Below are 20888 nucleotides of genomic sequence, written 5' to 3'. Positions count from 1 at the left end.
ATTTCCTAAATACTGAAGTATGAAAAGTTTTTAATCCTCATCAAAACTGAACTATAAAGTAAATCAAATGTTTTTCATTGCATGTATTAAGCCAATGGTGAAAGCTGTTTAATTCTACAACTGAGCTTGACCATAACATAAAAACATTGTCTATATATCTCTTCCATAATGCAACTTTTTCAACAAAAGATGAAGAAGAAATGTCTTTCAAAAGCAAACATAAAAATTAGCTATTGAATGTACCATTATGGTACCCATCATGGCGCTCTTGATTTGAAGATAAAGCTGTTTAAATATGAAAAACTTTTCCTTCAATATTAAATTAAAAGATGATGACACAGAATGGAGTCGTTCCTGACTTGATAAGCAATTTGAAATGATACCCAATGCTTCATCTTGTGGAATGCTTGAGTAAAGTGCATGTACATCCATAGTGACCATTGTGATGCTCTGATGTATGTCAACTAACCTCAAAATGTTTAAAAAAAAAAAGTGTGGTATTCTAAATGTAGGTAGACAACGTTAGCTGAAACAACTGGTCTGCACGGTAGGTGATTTAAAGTCTTGTGAACTTTAGACAGAACATATGATGTGTGAATATTTCACATTTAAAAATTGAAATTCTTTGTGTCAAAAAGCCAGTTTAAGCTGTGCTGTACATAATTCGCTTGATAACCAATTGCAATCTTTGTGAGATTTAAATTGATGGGTCTGTAACTGCGGGTACCGGAGAGCTGCTGGAAAATCTCATCAATATGTTGACGATTCATAATAATCTCTCCCTCCCCCTCCCCCCCCCTAGCCTTTATCAGCGGGTTTAATGATAATAGATTGATCTTTCTGTAAAGAAAGCAGAGCAATTCATGTCTCCTTCCTTCCAAAGCTCAAGTATCCTATAATACTGATTCTTTAAAAGTATGAATGATAGGTTCAATTGGACCAGGTGGTTTTGGGGGCCACAACAGAAGAATCAAATGTACAGTATATACTTTAAAAAATAAAATACATTCATTTGGAGCCTCCTAATGAATTGCTCTCAATCGATCTGGAATTGAAAAGGATCATGATGAGTCACCTTCACTAAAAACAAATGTTTCACCAAAATGGCTTGCTCCACAATGGTCAATGGGCAGTCAAAGTTTAAAAAAAATAAAGATTTCCCTTAATGAATATTAGCTGCAGAACTCATGGGGTCAACATTCCAAATTCCTGGCCTCTGAATTGCGGTTGATGGCTTTTCTGGAAATGAGTATTTGGTCAAGGCCGGATCTGTTGATTCTGTGATTTCCATGTATTTCCTTTCTTCCCTTGGAAAATTAGATGATGTAAAAAATGAGTTGGAGTGTGGTCAGACAGGCATCATCTTGTAGAGTTGCATTTTTAATTATCTTCCAATACAGATAGAATTAACCCAGCTCTTTCTTGTTAACCAGGAGTGTTCTTTGCTTTTCATCTCAGTTAACAGTTCCAGTTGAGTTTTTAAAATATTGTGTTGCAGAAGTAAGCAGAATTCTACTGATATATTTAGTAATCTCAAATTTTTTTCCCATAAAGTCACATAAATGGTTCATTTTATCAGGAGGAACATGAAAAGGTTAGGTGATACCCAAATCCATAGCAAGATGGGCCAAAACAAGTCAGCTCTAATAGAAGTCAGAGCCCATTCAGCTAGAGTACAGTCAACCTCTTGGGCTTAAGTTGGAGCTGTACATCTTGCAAAGATTTGTAAAGCAGCCACATGATCTGCTTTACATTTGTTTTTATAACATTACAGATTGGATGTTTTCAACGGAAAAGGACACTGCTTATAAAGCAAGTGTTCTAAAAGCAGGTTTAATATCCTCCCATCCAGAATAATTGGGCTTTGGTACTTCCCAATCATTCTGGATTTGTGTAGTAGAAAGAAAAGGAAGAAGAAATTTATAATTAACTAATCATTTCTTTTCCTTTATTTCTGCTACACCAGTATAGACACCTACCCAGGAAGTGATATGTTTAATAATAAAAAAAAAAAGACAAAAAAAATGATAGAATTAGTCTTCAAAATTTTCAGAGAAAATTTACTTAAAGAAAGAAATTGATTTTCACTTTAGAGTATATGGCTTTGTTTGTAGGATTTCAGTATGCTTTGTGAGAGGAGTTCTGGCTCAATCCAGTCTGTGCTCAATGGATGTAGTAGTAATGATGTTCCAAGTAAAAAAAAAAAAAAAAAATAAAAAAGTTCTCTGCCTCCATCAGCTGGATAAGGGATTAAACCTAATCATTTTGGACTGAGATAGGATAGGTAAAGAAATTATCAGGTAAGTATAAATTTCTATCTACTGAGGTACAAACAAATCACTGGAAGGTTAGTTTATATATTCATTTATTATTGATTGGCTGGGTTTATATTTTTTGTCCTAATTTTTCTTTATTTCCCTTTAGTTGTTTGGTAATATTTGGTTATCCATGGCTAGCCTGGTGATTTTCATGCAGCTGCGTTATCTCTTCCATGAAGTTCAGCGTAGAATACGTCGTCATAAGAACTATTTACGTGTAGTGGGAAACATGGAAGCCAGGTATGTAGTGAGAACTCATGGGGTTGGCACTGCATGGCAAAAAAATATATATATATTTTTAAGATAAGTCTGTTTAAATGAAATAAAATGAAAATATTCCTTTTCATATAAAGGCTAACATTTTACTTAAAAGGCCCCAACCCATGAAGTTTTCAAGATGGCTCCCTACACCTGTACATGAGAACCTCTATGAAATGTGGAGCAGAACCGAAGTATGACTTGGGTTTTTCAAAACATTGTCTTCCTGTTTCTCAGCCTTATTTCTGAGTCTCCTTTTTTTTATTCAAATCTTATTATGACTGTGTACAATCTACTAGCATTTAGAAAATAGTAACAAGTATCCATGATTCTTTGTTGTCATGTTAATTATCTTGAGTAACCTATTTGTATTATGTCAAAAACAAAGCCTTCATATAGTAAGCCTTGCTCAGTGATTGGCATTCATGATATTAATGCTGAATTGCAGTGTCGTGGTGATTTTTATTTGATCTTTCTATTCAAGGTTTGCCGTTGCCACACCTGAAGAACTAGCTACTAATAATGATGATTGCGCCATCTGCTGGGATTCCATGCAGTCTGCACGCAAACTGCCTTGCGGACATTTCTTCCATAAGTATGTTAAAGGCTAGGTTTTGCAGATATTGTATCCCTCCATTTCCAGTTTCTTGCTGCTTTTTTTGGGGGGGAGGGGAATTAAATTTTATTTATTTAAATTGTCCTAATAGAATAGTTTTCTATGATTAATTTACTATCATCCAAAATGTATAATACATTAGAATCCTTATAATTTAACTGTCAACTTCTTGCTGCCTGCCGCTACCTCTCTGCTAACTTTTTATAAAGTAAAATTTATTCAAGGTCCTTTTTGTCCTAGACTTTGTATCCTCTCCCTCCCTTTCTCATCAGCTGAGAAGAAAATAAGACATTCTGATTTTTAACTTGACCTTTTTTTTTTTTTGCTTTGGAAGAGGTGGCTGAGGGGGGGGGGGTATGATAGAAGTCTGTAAAATCTTGAGTGGAATGGAACAGGTAAATGTAAATCAGTTATTTACTCTTTCAAAAAAATATGAAGACTAGGGACACTCAATGAAGTTAGTAAGTAGCACATTCAAAACAAATCGGAGAACATTCTTTTGCATTCCACGCACAATTAAGCTCTAGAATTCATTGCCAGAGGATGTGATTAAGGTAGTTAGCATAGCTGAGTTTAAAAAAGGCTTGGATAAATTCCTGCAGGAAAAGTCCATAAACTGTTAACCAAGTAGACTTAGGAAATAGCCACTACTAATCAATGTGCGATAGCAGCATGGGATCTATTTACGGTTTAGGATCTTGCCAGGTACTTGAGACCTGGATTGGCCACTGTTGTTAGGATACTGGGCTTGATGAACCCTCAGTTTGATCCAGTATGGAAAATTCTTATTTATCTTATTTTCAATTACCTTATTATGAAATTCTTTGATCACTCTCAATACATAGGTATGTCTGAGTAAATAATGTATTGTTTGAGCAATATATTTTTGTCAGTGTGGCAGCAGTGTTAGATAGGTCTTTGACCACTATTACCAAACAATATTGGTAGTTCTGACCTTTTGGCATATGTAGAGAGTCCCTCTGCAATTGCAGTGAAGTGTTATATTGTACAAACATAATACAATTTTGTACAAATTTTGTTGCCCAAACCTTATAAAAAGCATTTTCTCCCTTAGACCATATGTGTCATTTCATGAAAAGACAAAAAAGATTAGAGTTGCAATGCATGACCATACATTATCAGAACACAATTTACAATTACTCTTACAAGCTATTAACATCGTATATAGTAAAAATGATATTTAATAGTTTATGAAAGAGTTTGCTAGCATAGGTACTTCTCTGGATGGCACATTTAACCAAGGCAGATAACAAAACCATGTCCAAAAAGAATAGTAGTTTAAAAAAAACTGTGTGAGAAATTAAACAGAAATATTCAATGTTCCAATAGATGATAAACAGGACAGTAGTAACATAATTAAGCAAAATTGAATGTATTTGTTCATTTTCCAAGATTTTTTTGTGCAAATAAAATAACATTTAATCCAATTGCAATTTGTATACCACTTCTAAGAAATAAGAGTGCCATTAATAATTAATTGTTTCCTTATCTATTCTTGGTAATGCCAAGAATACTTTTTTTGATGCTTCTTTGCCTGCCTGACTCAGAACAACCTTTCTCCTTGTTTTCAAAAGGTTTGAATATGCTCTGTTATCTGCTACTCTGCCCTTATAGCTACTGCACTGATTCTCTGCTTGTACCTATGCTTGGCTTCTCCACCCCCACTGATGTCAGGGACTCCCTAACTAAACTCTCAGCAGTGGCAACACATGCACAAAGGAGTGCAAAGGAGCATGCTCCTTGTGTGTCTATTGTGTCCACTATATGCTTTTATTTCTTTTTTTTCTTGAGTTTAGAATGATTAGAAGCATGTTTTCTCAGGAACCTATATTCTTGGAGTTAATTTCTTTTGTTTAATTGCCTAATTTTAACTTTTGTTAGTTGTGCTATTTTCTCAGCTTCACCTGTGTATTCAGTTCACTATTTGTCTAATTGGTTTAATATTATTCTAGTTTGTATTTTATTACATTTTAGTTCTTATTGCTATTATTACTCATATTGCTATTTTATTTTTAGTTCATTTTTTTATTTTATCTTATATTTCACTTCTTGTATTTTATAGTTTTGCTTTGCCATTATTTTATTCTGTATTGTATTTTATTATTTCTTTTGTTTTAATAGCTGTTGTATTAGCCTGTTAGCTTGATATTGTTTAGTTATTCTTTTTCATTTGTGTTCTTAATTTAAGTTATTTTACATGTTTTAACTTATACTCTTCCTTTCTTAATGAGTGTTACGTTTTGCTTTGTTTTTTATTGTTTAGCAATGCTTTGCTTTTGGTTATTTAGACCTTTTTTTTTTATGTTCTTGCTTGTATTTGTAATTGTCCTTTCTTATTTCAGTCATTTTATTCCTGACTGAAACTTCACTGAAGCCTGGAGATCCTCTTTGTCTTTGTCATGTTCACCTGATTAATAATTTTTAAATAAATGCAGAAGCTGTCATTCTGGGGCAACTATCTTTCATAAAAATGTATGTTTCAAAAAACTTGAAATTAGATCTCTAAAGTTTATTGATTGTTTCTTACTCCAATCTCCCATGCATGTCATTTTTACATTTCTTTTAATATATAATCCACCTGACCCATCTTGCTTGTAACTATTAGAAACCATGGAACTTATAGCTGAAATTTGCACCCATTATCAGAATCTGATTATTGTAGGTGACTTCATTCGTTAATCCTACCTGCATCTGTGAATTTCCTTTGATTGATATTGGAATTATGTTTAACTGAATGAGTCTACTGCCCTACCCAGAATGCTGGACACACCCTTGATCTTATTTTCTCTTCTGTACCATTTCTTTTATTGCCTCAGTTTCCTCTTTCATTTATCCGATAATTCCCTGATATTGTTTAGTCTTAATGCTCAATTTTTTTACATCTTGCATTTAGAAGCCCTGGTCTCTGTCAGATTGACTTAAATCTTTTTACAGCAAAAGTTGACACTTTCTCGATTAGATTTTGAAGACCTGTCTCTTGATCAACAAGTTGACTGCTGGAACTCAACTCTTAGCAATACAATTAATTCAGTACCTACTCTAATGCAACACAATTTTCATGCTCATTCTTTGAATGCATGGTATCACCCAGATTTATGAACCTTAAAAAGACAGATGAGCCATTTTGAGTGCATTTGGCGCAAATATAAAACAGAGAACAAAATTAGATGGATGGCTGCTAGTAAACATTATCTTAATGAAATAATCTCTGCAAAGAAACTTTTTTTTTTTTAGTTAAAATCAAATCAGCTGATCGCCTGAGACAACTATTTAAAATGATAGCCCAAATTTTTAACCACCTGGCTTTTTCATTACTAGATAACTCAGCTGAACAAGATGAATTATTTGCTGATATTTTTTATGGAAAAAATTGACTATTCACAAATAATTTTCAGTTCAAACTATGCAGGTTACTTACCCCTCCAGTTGTCAGTCTGCAAGGGGCACCCTAGCAAGGGACCAGAAGCAGCTTTGTAAGGTTCAGGGGCTGCAGGAGGGGGGGGGGGATTAGGGGTCAGGGAGCACAAGGGGGCCCAAGCCTGGACCAGACATAGTTTTATGACTCGCCTTTTGGGGGGAAGGGAGTTGGGGGAGTGGGGACCCCTGAACCCCAATGAGTTGATTTTCATAGAAACATAGAAATGTTGGCAGAAGAAGACCAAACAGTCCATCCAGTCTGCCCAGCAAGCTTCCACACTTATTTTTTTCTTATACTTATCTGTTACTCTTAGCCCTTTTTAGTAACTTTTTGGTTCTAGATACCTTCCACCCCCACCATTGATGTAGAGAGCAGTTATGGAGCTGCGTCTGTGAAGTATCAAGCTTAATTGGTTAGGGTAGTAACCGCCGCAATAAGCAAGCCACTCCCATGCTTATTTGTTTACCCAGCCTGTGCAATTCAGTCCTTGTTGGTTGTTTTCTGAATGTAAATCCTTTATCTTCATTCCCCCCTGCCATTGAAGCAGAGAGCTACTCTGGATATGCATTGAAAGTGAAGAATCAGGCTTATTTGGTTTGGGGTAGTAACCGCCACAACAAGCAAGCCACTCCCCTGTTTTTTTGTGAATGCAAATCCTTTTTTACACATTTCCTCTTACCGTTGAAGCATAGAGCAATGTTGGAGTCACATTAACCGTGTGTATGTTTATTGAATAAGGGTATTAATCACCAGGTAGTAGCTGTCGTTCCCGCAAGCCCCCCTATGCCTCTTTCCTTCATTCACATCCTCTAGACTTTATGGATCCACAGTGTTTATCCCACGCCCCTTTGAAATCCTTCACAGTTTTGGTTTTCACCACTTCCTCTGGAAGGGCGTTCCAGGCATCCACTACCCTCTCCGTGAAGAAATACTTCCTGACATTGGTTCTGAGTCTTCCTCCCCGGAGTTTTAAATCGTGACCCCTGGTTCTGCTGATTTGATTTTTTTCCAACGGAAAAGGTTTGTCGTTGTCTTTGGATCATTAAAACCTTTCAAGTATCTGAAAGTCTGTATCATATCACCCCTGCTCCTCCTTTCCTCCAGGGTGTACATATTTAGATTCTTAGTCTCTCCTCATAAGTCATTTCATGAAGACCATCCAACTTTTTGGTCGCCCTTCTCTGGACCGCCTCCATCCTGTCTCTGTCCCATTGGAGATACGGTCTCCAGAACTGAGCACAGTACTCCAGGTGAGGCCTCACCAAGGACCTATACAAAGGCGATAATCACTTCCCTTTTCTTACTCTATATTCTTCTCTCTATGCAGCCCAGCATTCTTCTGGCTTTAGCTATCGACTTGTCACATTGTTTCGCCAACTTCAGGTCGTTAGACACCATCACCCCAAGGTCTCTCTCCTGCTCCGTGCACATCAGTCCTTCACCCCCCCATCGAATACAGTTCTTTCGGATTTCCACACCCCATATTCATGACTCTGCACTTCTTGGCATTGAATCTCAGCTGCCATATCTTCGACCATTCTTCCAGCTTCCTTAAATCCTGTCTCATTCTCTCCACTCCTTCCGGCGTGTCCACTCTGTTGCAGATCTTAGTGTCATCTGCAAAAAGACAAACCTTACCTTCTATCCTGTCCGCAATGTCGCTCACAAAAAATATTGAACAGGACCGATCCCATCATCGATCCTTGCAACACTCCACTTAACACCGCTCTCTCTTCAGAGTAAGTTCCATTTACCATCACACATTGTCTTCTGTCAGTCAACCAGTTTGCAATCCAGGCCACCACCTCTGCACTCACTCCTTAAGCTTCTCATTTTATTCACAAGCCGCCTGTGCAGTACCGTATCAAAAGCTTTGCTGAAATCCAAGTAGATGACATCGAACGCTCTTCCTTGATCTAATTCCCTAGTCACCCAGTCAAAAATGTCAATCAGATTTGTCTGACAGGACCTTCCCCTGGTGAATCTCCATGCTGCCTCTGGTCCAGCAATTCTTCCGACTGTAGATAGTTCACTATTCTTTATTTCAGCAGCGACCTCATTACTTTTCCCACCATCGAGGTGAGGCTAACCGGCCTGTAGTTTCCAGCCTCCTCTCTGCTCCCACTTTTGTGAAGCGGGACCACCACCGCTCTTCTCCAATCACTCGACACATTCCCGTTTCTAGGGATCTATTGAAAAGGTCACACAGCGGACCTGCCAGCACATCTTTGAGCTCCTTCAGTATCCTTGGATGAACCTCATCAGGCCCCATGGCTTTGTCCACTTTGTTTCCCTAGCTATTCCCATACATTCTCTACTGTAAATGGAGTTAAATCTATTCCACTCCCCTCCAGTTTCTTGTTAACTAGCGACGGTCCTTCTCCAGGGTCCTCTTTAATGAACACCGAACTGAAGTATTCATTTAATATTTCTGCCATTTCTTCGTCTTTCCACGTATTGATCTTTTTCACCTTTCAATTTCACTATACCACTTTGAACTTTTCTCCTTTTTCTGATGTATCTGAAAAATGTTTTGTCACCTTGCTTTACCTCTCTGGCTATCCTTTCTTCCGCTTGACTTTTTGCCGTCTTGATTACTTTCTTCGTCTTACTCAGTTCCACCAGATATTCTTCTTTGTGCTCCTCCCTTTGGGATCCTTTATATTTCTTGAACGCTGTTCTTTTAGCTTTTATTTTGTCAGCCACCTCCTTTGAGAACCAGATAGGTTTCATTTTTCTTTTGCTTTTCTTTACTTTTCTAACATATAGATTAGTTGCCTTGGTAATTGCTCCTTTTTTTTTGGTCCATTGTTCCACATCTCTCTTGTTCTCCCAGCCTTCTAGTTCTTCCTCCAGCTACTTCCCCATTTCATCAAAGTCCATGTTTTTGAACTGCAAAACTCGGGTCTTCGTGCTTCTTCTCCGTATCCTATTTATGATATGAAACCATACCGTTTGATCACTGGTGCTGAGGTGGGTACCCACCCAGACATTAGAGACATTATCTCCATTAGTGAGCACTAACTCGAGTATAGCTCCCTCCCTCGTGGGTTCCATTACCATTTGTTTGAAGAGAGCCCCTTGCAGGGCATCCACTATCTCTCTACTATTGTTAGATTCTGCAGAAGGGATTCTCCAGTCTACATCCGGCAGATTAAATTCTCCAACAATCACCACTTCTCCCTTCTTTCCCATCTTTTGGATGTCTTCAACCAGATCTCTGTCAAGCTCTTCCTTTTGATTTGGAGGCCTGTAAACCACTCCAATAAAAACAGATGACCCATCATCTTTTTGTAGGTCGGCCCATAGTGCTTCTTCTTTGCCCCATCTTCCTTGTAGCTCATATGCTTGGATATTTCCTTTGTGGGTGCAGAGGCCATCACTGCATGGGCAATTTCTTGTAATTTTTTACTTTTGGAGGTTGAGCTAGGCATCAGCCCTGATCTCCACTCAACCTTTTCTTGAGCCGCAGTAATTTATTTTTTTTTCCCAATGGTGGTCCCTTGAGGTTGGAGCTGCCATCGCATTAAAGGGCCACTCGACACATTCTTTTGTCTCGTGGTTTGACCACGAGACAAAAGAATGTACCATACAGCCAAAATGTTTTTTAAGGTGAGGAGCCCTACTATTGCAGTGGGACCCCTCCCTCAAAAAAAAAATTGCAGCTTAATGCATCTATGCCAAAGCTAGCGTTATTATATAATCAGGAAAAGCCTCGGATAATTAAAAAAAACCAAAAAAAACTGAGCTGAATTATTGGCTTGACTAGTTGAAAATAATGTGTTCTTTAGAAGTTACTTTGGCTTACAATGTATTTTTGATATTCATAAGTAAACATGTAAAGTAATGTCAGTAAACAAGAGAGCCTATATTTATTTTATTTATTTAAAAGCTTTTATAAACCGATGTTCATGTACTGGTACATATCACGTCGGTTTACATAGAACCAAAGTTGGAAATTACATCGAACAATCAAACATTATATCAAACAAAAGGGTACAGATAACAGGTCTAACATCATGAGAAATTACAGCTAATGCTGAGAACTTATAGAGCTGAAGACGATTTAGGATTAAAATTAACATTATTACAAATAATAAATAAACAATAATAAATAAATAAACAACAATCAACAAAGTCAGAATTACAACCGACTTAATAAACATGGGTGAAGATTGAAGTAAGTGGAGCCAGACAGGAGAAGTTAAACATGTGGCACAGACACGGTGTTATCGACACGCGTATGCACTCAGGAGAAATTTGCATGTCCAGAATGCTAGGAAATGCAAGGCCCAGTTGTACTCCTAAACGCACACCAGAGTGTGGTGCATAGGTAGATACTGAGAATAAACAGACATTTGAATTTACATGTTGGAGTATTGGTACTTGCTAGACTGGTTTCTCTTATCTGTTCTTCATTTCAGCTCCTGTTTGCGCTCCTGGCTTGAACAGGACACTTCATGTCCCACCTGCAGGATGTCTCTTAACATTGCTGATAACAGCAGAATTCGAGAGGAGCAGCAGAGAGAAAATGTGGATGAGAACCAAGCACCCGGCCCACCAGCAGAGGGCAGACCTCCGCTCAACCACCACAACCATTTTTTCCACTTTGATGGTTAGTTACTTAAGAAAATGTGCAGTTTCCAATGTTGCCTGACATTAGTTTCTTCCATGGTTTGATTTACTGAGCCATATGGCTCGTGTATACTTAAGCTCCAGTGATTGTTCTAAACTGAGTCCTTTTCAGATGATTGTTTATGATGATCTATTCTGTAGACCAAATTTAAAATCAAAACGCAAACATTGTAGAAGTCTTATACTTCTCTATGCATTTTGAAGTATGAAAAGGAATATTCTTGGGCAGTTATGTTGATTGACTCAGCGTTCAGTATTGTAAGATTTCATGAGCATATGTATGGAACCTGAGGGTGTAGTATTAGATGAGATGCTGGTCTGTCATTGGAAGTAAACAAAAAACATAAGATGTGCGTTCAAATTTTAGCTTGACAAAGAAGGTGGAGCAGTATGGAGGGTTTTGCATGCTAGGATGGGCAATATATCCATATGATGACAGAACAAAGAAGGGGGTTGGATTTTTAGCCTTTTCTGGCATTGATCCTATTTGATCTTCCCTTGCTCTGATGTTTTTATTATAGGTTTGCAAATAATGTGTAATTCTCAGTCGTCAAGCATTGGATGAATCAGCTGCGCAAATGGGTGATATCTGACTACAAAGGCACAGCTACCGTAGTTCTCTCAGGACTTCCTTTTAGTCACTACCTCATGAGTCCCCTCTATTTTTTATCCATGCAATCAGTTTGTTCTGTGTTTTGTTTTCTGTTGCTGCTGAAGAGTGTGTGTTCCTCTGAGTTCATTTTGGCATCCCCTTTTAAAAAGAGAAAAAAAAAGTTTGATTTAGTAAGCCGCCTCTTCAATCTGCTGGGGGGAGAGGGGTTCAAGCTGTTCTTCTATAGGTGTTAAATGTCCATCTCAGACATCCCCCAAAAGTGCCACCATTGTCTGGGACCAGACCACCATGTCCTGAACTGGCCTAACTGCACTAAGATGTCCCCGAGGGCAAGCAAGTTCAGAAGCTTCAAAATGATTACCTCCCCTACCCCTCCAAAGAGACACAAGGAGGACAGAAGAGATGAGAAAAGTGCCCCAACCCCTTTCACAGCAGGAGGAGAAAGATGCCGTTCAGCAATACGGAGTGAGTCCTCCTCAAGGGACATCGAGAAGGAGGCACATTGAAGAAAGCATCCGTCAAAGATTGATAGCGCCTCAAAAAAAGAGAAAGCTAGATCCAGAAGTGCTGCTGGTCCTGCTGCAGGCAGCAGTCGTTATTATACAGCTTGAACTGCTGATGCAGAAGTCTCCGCAGCCGGTAGGAGAGGGCATTAACAGTGAAGGACCCAGCACAGAAGTCACACTCTGGTAAGAGAGAAAGTTCTGTATAGAGGTCTGAGCCTGGGAGGGCTCTCTGAGCTGAAGGAAATGTGTTTGGCACAGAAGCCGCACTCAAGGCAGAAAGTGGGCTCAGCACAGAAGCATCCTGTGCTATCAGACAAGAAACATACTCTGTGCCAAAGTCGCTATTAGGTGCTCATTTCAGAAGCAGCTGACGCCACATCTGGGCTGTCCTCATGATTTGTGGCCCCATTGTCCATTGATGATAAAAGCACGAAGAGATGCTTTGAGAGTTTGCAAAAAAAAATTTAAATTAATTAAATAAAGGGTATGCCAGATATGCCCCCTTGAAAGCATCTGTGTTGGAAGTTCTCAAAGACCAGTCCTTTGCTGAACCATTAAAAGGCTCCTTCATCAGATAAAATTCCCCAACATGCTATATGCTTCAACCAAAAGGTATTCTACCATGTGAGTAGCATCTGCAGATCTAACTAATTCAGTTAAGAGAGAGAACTCTTTCCCACTTGATCTGCCAGGTGATTATTCCATCAGAGGGAATGAAGATCATTCTTCATTATTAGGCTTACTAATATCCAAGCATTCATGGGAGGATTCACCAGATTGGGCAGACAAGAAATAACCAATCTAGTCAGAAAGGGAAGGGAAGTAAAGGCTTGGAGGAGAGTCCGGTTGACTCTTTCTTGTTAATAAAACTCCCCTCATACAGGCCGATACAGTACAGTGCGCTAAGGTGGAGCGCACTGTTAACCCGCATTTGGATGCGCATTTTTGATGCGCTAGCTTTACCCCTTATTCAGTAAGGGGTAATAGCGCTATGAAAACGCACGTCCAAACCCCCCCCCCCCCCCCCGAAACTAATAGTGCTCGCAACATCCAAATGCATGTTGATGGCCCTATTAGTTATTCCCGCATGATATAGAAAGTAAAATGTGCAGCCAAGCCGCACATTTTACTTTCAGAAATTAACGCCTGCCGGCGCCAGGGAAGTGCACAGAAAAAGCAGTAAAAACTGCTTTTCTGTGCACCCTCCGACTTAATATCATAGCGACATTAAGGCAGAGGCCCCAAAAGTTTAAAAAAAAAAAAATCGGCCGCAGGTCGCCCAATTATGCCGTCGTCCATTTTCCGAACCCGTGGCTGTCAGCGGGTTTGAGAACAGACGCCGGCAAAATTGAACATCAACTGTCAAACCCGCTGACAGCCGCCGCTCCTGTCAAAAAGGAGGCGCTAGGGACGCGCTAGTGTCCCTAGTGCTTCCTTTTACCACAGGCCCTAATTTGCATAGGCCACTCTCCTGAATCACATGCCCAGGAGAGTGGCCTGTGCGGTGCCGGGAGAGCGGGCCCTTGCCAGCTCTCCCACGCGTTTTTCTGAATTGGCCTGTAAGCCTTTACTTCCTTTGCCCAGAAATATCTCACAGCCACATATATCTAAAAAAAAAAAAAAAACAAAACACCTCACAATTCAAAAATTGTGTACAAAAAAATTGTTAGTCTCCTTTCTTCTTCAGAAGAGTGAGCCTAGAGCAGAAGAATTTTGTCTTTTACAGTTTGATACACCTAAACTACTACTACTTCTTAGTGCTACTTGAAGTACATAGTGCTGTGAAAAAGCATATGAGACAGTCCTTGTATAGTAGAACTTATTTCTAAACAAGATAAACATACAGGGCATAAGAGACTTTGGGAATTTAATTTATTAAGGAAATGGTTAAAATTAATAAGGATATAATCAGGAGTTAAGGTTCAAAAGTAGCCTAGAAATGTGGGTTTTTAGACTGGATTTAAATAAGGCGAGAGAGGGAGCATGATGTACCAACTCAGTCTACTCCAAGGATATGGTGCAGTCAGGTGGAAAGCTCGGAGTTTGGAATTGGCAGTAGAGTAGAAGAACATAGAAGTGACTTACCTGATGAGCGGAGTTCACAAGGAAGGTATAGGGAGAGAGAAGAGAGGCAAAGTAATGTAGAGCTGCAGCGTGGATGCTCTTATGGATGAATAAGAAGAGCTTGAACTGTATGTCGAAAAGGTTAGGGAGCCAATGTTGAGACTTGAGAAGAGGAGATTAAGCAAGTGTAGCAACTTTTGCAAAAGATGTTGCACAGCTGAATTTTAGATTGTAGTGGAGAGAGACTGTTTATTGGGAGACCTGTGCAGAGCAGGTTGCAGAAGTCTAAGTGGAGGATGATAAGAGTAAATAAGGGTTCTAGTAACGAGTTCAGAAAGGAAGGGATGAATTTCGTTGATGTTTATAAAGCAACGCATTTTAGATATATTTTAGATGAGAGCAGGAGAGCGAGAAGGTTAGAGGCTGAGGGGACTGGGAAGATGACAGTGTTATCCACAGAAATAGAGAAATGAGGGAAAGAATAAGGCATTCTGTCTTAGCCCCATTGAGTTTAAGGCGGCAATGTTAGACAAGCTGGATGAGATTTATGATTGAATACCTGATGAAATTTCTGGTATAGAGAGGTAAATCTGGCAATCGGCATTGAAAGCCATGAGAGGAGAGCATAGCACCAAGGAAATTAGTATAGAGAGAGAAGAGAAGAGAGCCCAGGATAGAACCCTGAGGCACACCAGTTGATAGTGAGATGACACTAGAGGATGATCCACCAGAGGGTATGCTGAAAGGGCAATGGGAGAGGTAAGAAGAAAAGAGAGGCCATCCCGAAATCCAAGTGAGGAAAAAGTATCAAGGAGTAGGTGATCAACAGTGCCAAAAGTAGCAGATAAGTCAAGGAGGGTAAATATTGAATATAAAGGCCTTTGGTTTTTAGTCATAAACACATCATTGGAGACTTTGGTGAGTGCTGTTTCTGTGGAATGTAAAGGGCGAAAACCAAACTGGAGTGGTTCAAGAATGTCTTGAGAGGAAAGAAAGTAAAGACAGCAGAGGTGAACAGCGTACTAAAGTAGTTTGGAAGCAAAAGGGAGATGGGACAATAGCAGGGCAGTTAGGGTCCAATAAGGTTTTTTTTTAGGAGAAGTATCACAGCATGCTTGAAGGCAATGGAAACAGTAGAAAAGTGATAGAGGATGTGATAGATGAAAGGAATGACTGCACTGGAAATAGCTCAGTGGCTGGATGGGAATGGTGTCAAAGGAACAAGTAGTGAGTTTGGAGGAGGAATAAAGTGGGGGAGAGGGAGGTAGAAATGGCCTGGTTGAGAAAGTGAAATTAATTTTGTGAACCTTGTCATGGAAGAAGCCATAATCTGGGTAGGGTGGGAGGCAAAGGAAAATTGAAGAGAGAATTGAGTGTGGCAAAGAGACTGAGAGTTGGAGGCAAGAAAGTTTGTCAGATGGACATAGTAGTCTTGCTTGCAAGTGCAATAGAAGGTGCTGGTGGTGACTGGGCGAGCCTGTGGAGGAGGGATGGTGTAGTGTGAATGTAATCAGAGAGGGGAAGAAATATATAGAGATCCGAGAGACAGCAGTTGGAGGAAAGGACTAGGTCGCGGCAGTAACCATGCTTGTGAGTAAGGGTGATAGAGCATAGCTGGAGATCTAATGAGGAGGTTGAGGCATAAGAGTATGAAGGGTCATCAGTTTGGAGGTTAAAATCCCAAAGAATAAGGTAAGGGGAAGATGGTTTAAGGAGGAAAGAGAGCCAGTTGCTGTACCTGTGTGCAGGCTGCTCTAGGAACTCCAAACAATGTGGCAGAACCTAGTGTCTTGTGCCCTTGTAGCAAGATTGACTTCAAATACAAGGTGCAAATAAATCTGGAGTTCAGTGTAGTGCATCCAACATTTAACTCTATTAGTGGAGTCAGTCTTAAACAAATCAAAGCAGCAAAATCACATGCAATCTTCCGCTTTGGAGTTTCCACCTGAGTGGCTGATTTTTATTCTGCATGTCAGCAGAGAAAGCTGAGTTTCTCCCCTATAACAGGTATTCCCCATAGACAACAGGAAAACTCCACCACACAGTCCCTCCCACCTTCCCTCTTAGAGTTGTAGATTACTTTTTTATAAAATCTGGAGAGACTTATGTAGCAAGCTGCTGCCCAAGACCTGTGCATGCTCAGAAAAAATTATTCCATTGTTTTGAGCTCTGAGAACATTTTTGTCTCAGCACCATGATATCACCAACTTGTGTGGCTGGTTTATCCAGCTGTTTATGGAGAATATAAAAAAAATGCCAAATTGCTTAGATTAAAGGCCATCAAGGCCAACCTCCTGTCTCCGACAGTGACCAGTCCAGATCTCAAGCACCCGGTAGGATCCCAAAGAATAGGTTCAATTCTTCTTGTTCATAACTTGTTACAGGTGAGCTGCTTTAGCTTTCCTGCTTAATAGTTGCTATATCTTGTCTTCCTAATCGAGTAACAGATTGGTTATGCATCCCAAATATATGGAAAATGTTCTCCTTAAAAAAACAACCTCTGGACCCCAGAATTAAAGTTTTGATGCTCTACCAACTGAGCAATTGTATTGTATGTGGGTGAGTCAAGGAGATGAAATAACTTGTTCTCTTGGTTGGGTGCACTATCTGAGATGGTATAAATCTTTAAAGTAATTTTGTTTTAACATTCAATACCCTTTTTATTTATTTTTTTTTAAGGTTCTCGGATTGCTAGTTGGCTGCCTAGCTTTTCAGTGGAAGTTATGCACACCACCAACATCCTTGGCATTACACAAGCAAGCAACTCTCAGCTTAATGCTATGGTGAGGATAATTAACATATTTCTGCAAAATATCCTCATTTCGTAGGTGAGATTGAAAAAAGGCTCCACTGTAAGTTTGAAACTACAAAAGTATTCAGTTACGTAATTAAAGACCACACTGACATATTAGGTCAGCTGAGGATGCTTTTCTTAGGTTCCTTCCTTGAGAGAGTTAAAATTAATGAAAACATGATCACAAGCTTTCATCTGTGCCACCTCTATCCTTTGGAAGAACTATTTACTGAAGGGTAATCATCTAGGGAAAAGTGGTATTTAAGATTAAGGCATCAGCTTTTAATGTCAAGATTTGTAGTTGTAAATATTCCTCTCCCTTGAGTACTAGCCTCTGTTTCATTTGATGTTTTATTTTTATTCTGGGATATTTTCATGCATATTTGTGTTTACTCTTGAGTGCTTTAACTTGTTTTATGGTACTTATTAATGATTTATTTTCTGTTTTTTCTTAGGATATTACTTTGATTTGTATTTTGCCTTGAGCCTTTGGGAAAGGTGGTTTAAAGTTGAACCAAATACGATTTTGCCATTCATGTTTAAAAATATCTAATGGCCACTGTTTCTATTGATACATATTGTTATAATATATACACAGTGTATATGCCAAATATCTGTGCATCTGATGAGCTATCTGAGCTGCTACCTCATATTTAAAGTAGCAGATGTTTAGTACACAACCTTTTTTATCTGTTAAATTTAAACCATAGCAAATTTTTTGAGTTTATTAGCTTCCTGATTATTTTGACAGCCATAAACTTTGAATTCCCAGTTTTGTCTTTGTTTTTTGGAGACCATTATAAGATGCCTACCAAAGTTTGGATCCCCCAGTCTAAAGGGATACGTAAGAGGCCTAATGAAGGAATCTTCCAGATGCTAGTGCTAAACATGGAGCGCCTTTAAGATGGCCAAAATTGAAGTAGCTTAGGTTCAGTGAAGGAACTCCAACATGATGATTTGGAAAATATGAAATGGGAGCCATAGCTTATAACAGAGCTACTTGCATGCAGGGAGCTAGGGAATTCAATCTTTTCTATATCCTTTGAGTGTATAAAAAAAATTAATGTTAGAGTGAGAGAATAGAATCATTTATCTGTGTGTGTGTGTGTGTGTGTGTATATATATATATATATATATGTATATATATATATATGTATATATATATATATATTTTTTTTTTGCGATTAGTATACAACTCTGTACTTGAATAGGATGCCAATAAGTCCCTTAGTGCAAAGACGTTCCTTAACTATGTCCATTCTCTAAATACCTTCTACAAGAAAAGCCTAAGGATATTTAGGAAAGCAAAGAAAGGGATCAGATTTTCAGAGTTGTAAAGTTGTATTTACCACATCCTCCTGCTTCTGTAGACTTTGACAAAGCAGTTGGTCACAGTGCATTATAGGATGATTTTCTTCTTGCCCCATAAGGCATTGGAGCTAACTGCTTTCTGCCTTTTAGAATTTAAACAGATTTGTCAAGCAAAGTACTTAAAGTAGAGTTGCATACCTGTAGCAAGTTTTCTCAGAGGACAGCAGAATGTCTGTCCTCTCAAGTGGGTGATATTGTCAGATGGAGCCCAGTCATGGAACATTTCAAAATTTCTAGAACTTTGACCATGCCTAACTAGGCATATGTGACCTAGCATGATACGCATCCATGCAGGGGGCCCTTTAGTCTAATTTTTTAACTTATATTTGGAGAAACCAGCTCCAAGAGGAGGCGGGTGGGCTTTTGAGGCCTAACATCCTGCTATCTTCAGATAACACCTATTTACAGGTAAGTAAATTTGCTTTCTCCAAGGACCGACATGATGATAATCCTCACAAGTGGGGAATCCCTAGCTATAAACTACCCAGAACGAAAAAAAGATGCTGTGCCACTGATTGAACCTACTGTCCGATCTTGATAGGCACAAGTGGCACTGAGATGAGTCATGAGACTCAATTTGGAAAGATGCAAAACATAATCAAGCAGTTTTTCTGTAAAACAGAAGAAAGGGTCTAAGGCCTTTTGCTCACACCACAAGGCAAATTTCTTGGAGTTCTTTTTTATAGCCAGATGAACATGGCACACATCCTCTGATTCAGAGGTTGCAAAGTTACCCTCTCAACAGTCAGGCTGTGAGAACCTGGGACTTGATGTAGGGATGCACAACTGCCCTTGATCCTAACTGATGAAATTTGGGGAATTCCCTAGTCTGATCAGATCCCTGATGGACATTTCGTTCAAGAATGGGAGCCAGACTTTTTTTTATTCAGTAGGGAGCTATAAGAATCATAGTCCCCAGTCTTCGCTGAGTTTCAATAAAGTTTTTGTAACAAACTGAACTGGAGGATATGCATATTGCAGGCCCTATCTGCAATTGAGGGCAAAGCATCTGATGCTAGTTTGCCTTGAGTTTCTTTTATTGAACAGAATACAGGACCTTCTGGTTTTGAGGGGCACAAACAGATCTACCACTGGTGTGTGCCACTCAAGGAATATCTGGTTTGCTATTCCCCCTGGTCCAAGGATCATTTATGGGATTCCAGGACCCCACTCAATCTGTCCACAAGGATGTTCTCCTTGCCTGCCAGATTTGTGGCTCTGATGTCCCAGTCCCACATCTGGACAGTCTCCTGAAACTGTTTCTTTTAATGAGGTCTATGGTACAACAGATTGGGGGTCATTTTATTTTAAAGTTTCCTTGCAAATGTTTGGTGAAGTACCAAAATGTTTCCTATGGTTTTTTTTTACCCTCCTCAGTTGTCACAATTCTTAGTAGGGAAAATTCCTAGGATTAGCTCCAATATTGATCCCCTATCTGTGAGTTCTCAGGATAATGTTCCTCAAATATAAATAGAAAAATACTGCACCGTATCAGCCATTAAGCCTTGTTTATGTTTAGTACAAGCCGTTAAGCCCGTTAAAACGGGCTACATTACATTTTTTTTTTAGTCCATTTTCAAACACAGCACCTCTCTCTCCTCCCTCTCTCCTCCCCCTCTCTCACCTCCCTCTCTCCTCCCCTCCCCCTCTCTCACCTCCCCCCCTCCCTCTCCCACTCTCACCCTCCCTCACTCTCACCCTCCCTAACTCTCACCACCGAGTTCACAGCTCCTCCCCGCCCCTCACTCTCACCCTCCCTCCCTCACCACAGAGTTCACTGCTCCTCGCCACCCCCTCCCCTCACCTCACCACCGAGTTCGCTGCTCCTTGCTGCTGCCGCCGCCCCCCTCCCTCACCACCGAGTTCGCCGCTGCCACCGCCCCCTCCCTCACCACCGAGTTTGCCGCCGCTCCTCGCTGTCGCCACCGCCACTCTTCACCGCCGATACTGCTCCTGACCACCGCCATGTTTTTCAACAGCTGACGCTCTGCTTGACCGACGTGCTCGCCCGCACATGCGCAGTAGAGCTGCTCTCTACTGCGCATTTGCGGCACGTCGGTCAACCTTCATTTATTAGGTTGATTGAACTAAACTTTCTTTGGATTGTGTTTTGGTTTCTCCCCATTATTGAGGACTTTGATTGGTACTGTTAAAAGGAGAGTGCTTGATTGAGCAAATTTTGCTGTTACTGAGAAGTGTTTGTCAAACAATACCTGTTTTCAATTCAAGAATGTTCTTGTATGTAATTTGAGAAAATTCAATAAAGAAATAATT

General features: G+C 39.6%; 1 protein-coding gene across 1 annotated transcript in view; it reads left to right on the top strand.

Moving 5' to 3' along the window:
• AMFR (autocrine motility factor receptor) overlaps positions 1-20888 on the top strand; it is a 111072-nt gene that overhangs the window by 58953 nt on the left and 31231 nt on the right. The window contains exons 7-10 of the mRNA XM_029608707.1: positions 2425-2558; positions 3061-3171; positions 11056-11246; positions 17129-17232. Coding sequence (XP_029464567.1) covers positions 2425-2558; positions 3061-3171; positions 11056-11246; positions 17129-17232 — 540 coding nt within the window. The remainder of the gene's footprint in view (positions 1-2424; positions 2559-3060; positions 3172-11055; positions 11247-17128; positions 17233-20888) is intronic.

Source organism: Rhinatrema bivittatum, chromosome 7, assembly GCF_901001135.1.
Source record: "Rhinatrema bivittatum chromosome 7, aRhiBiv1.1, whole genome shotgun sequence".
NCBI lineage: Eukaryota > Metazoa > Chordata > Amphibia > Gymnophiona > Rhinatrematidae > Rhinatrema > Rhinatrema bivittatum.
The sequence above is the reverse complement of the archived record's forward strand: the minus strand, read 5'-3'. Positions and strand labels throughout refer to the sequence as shown.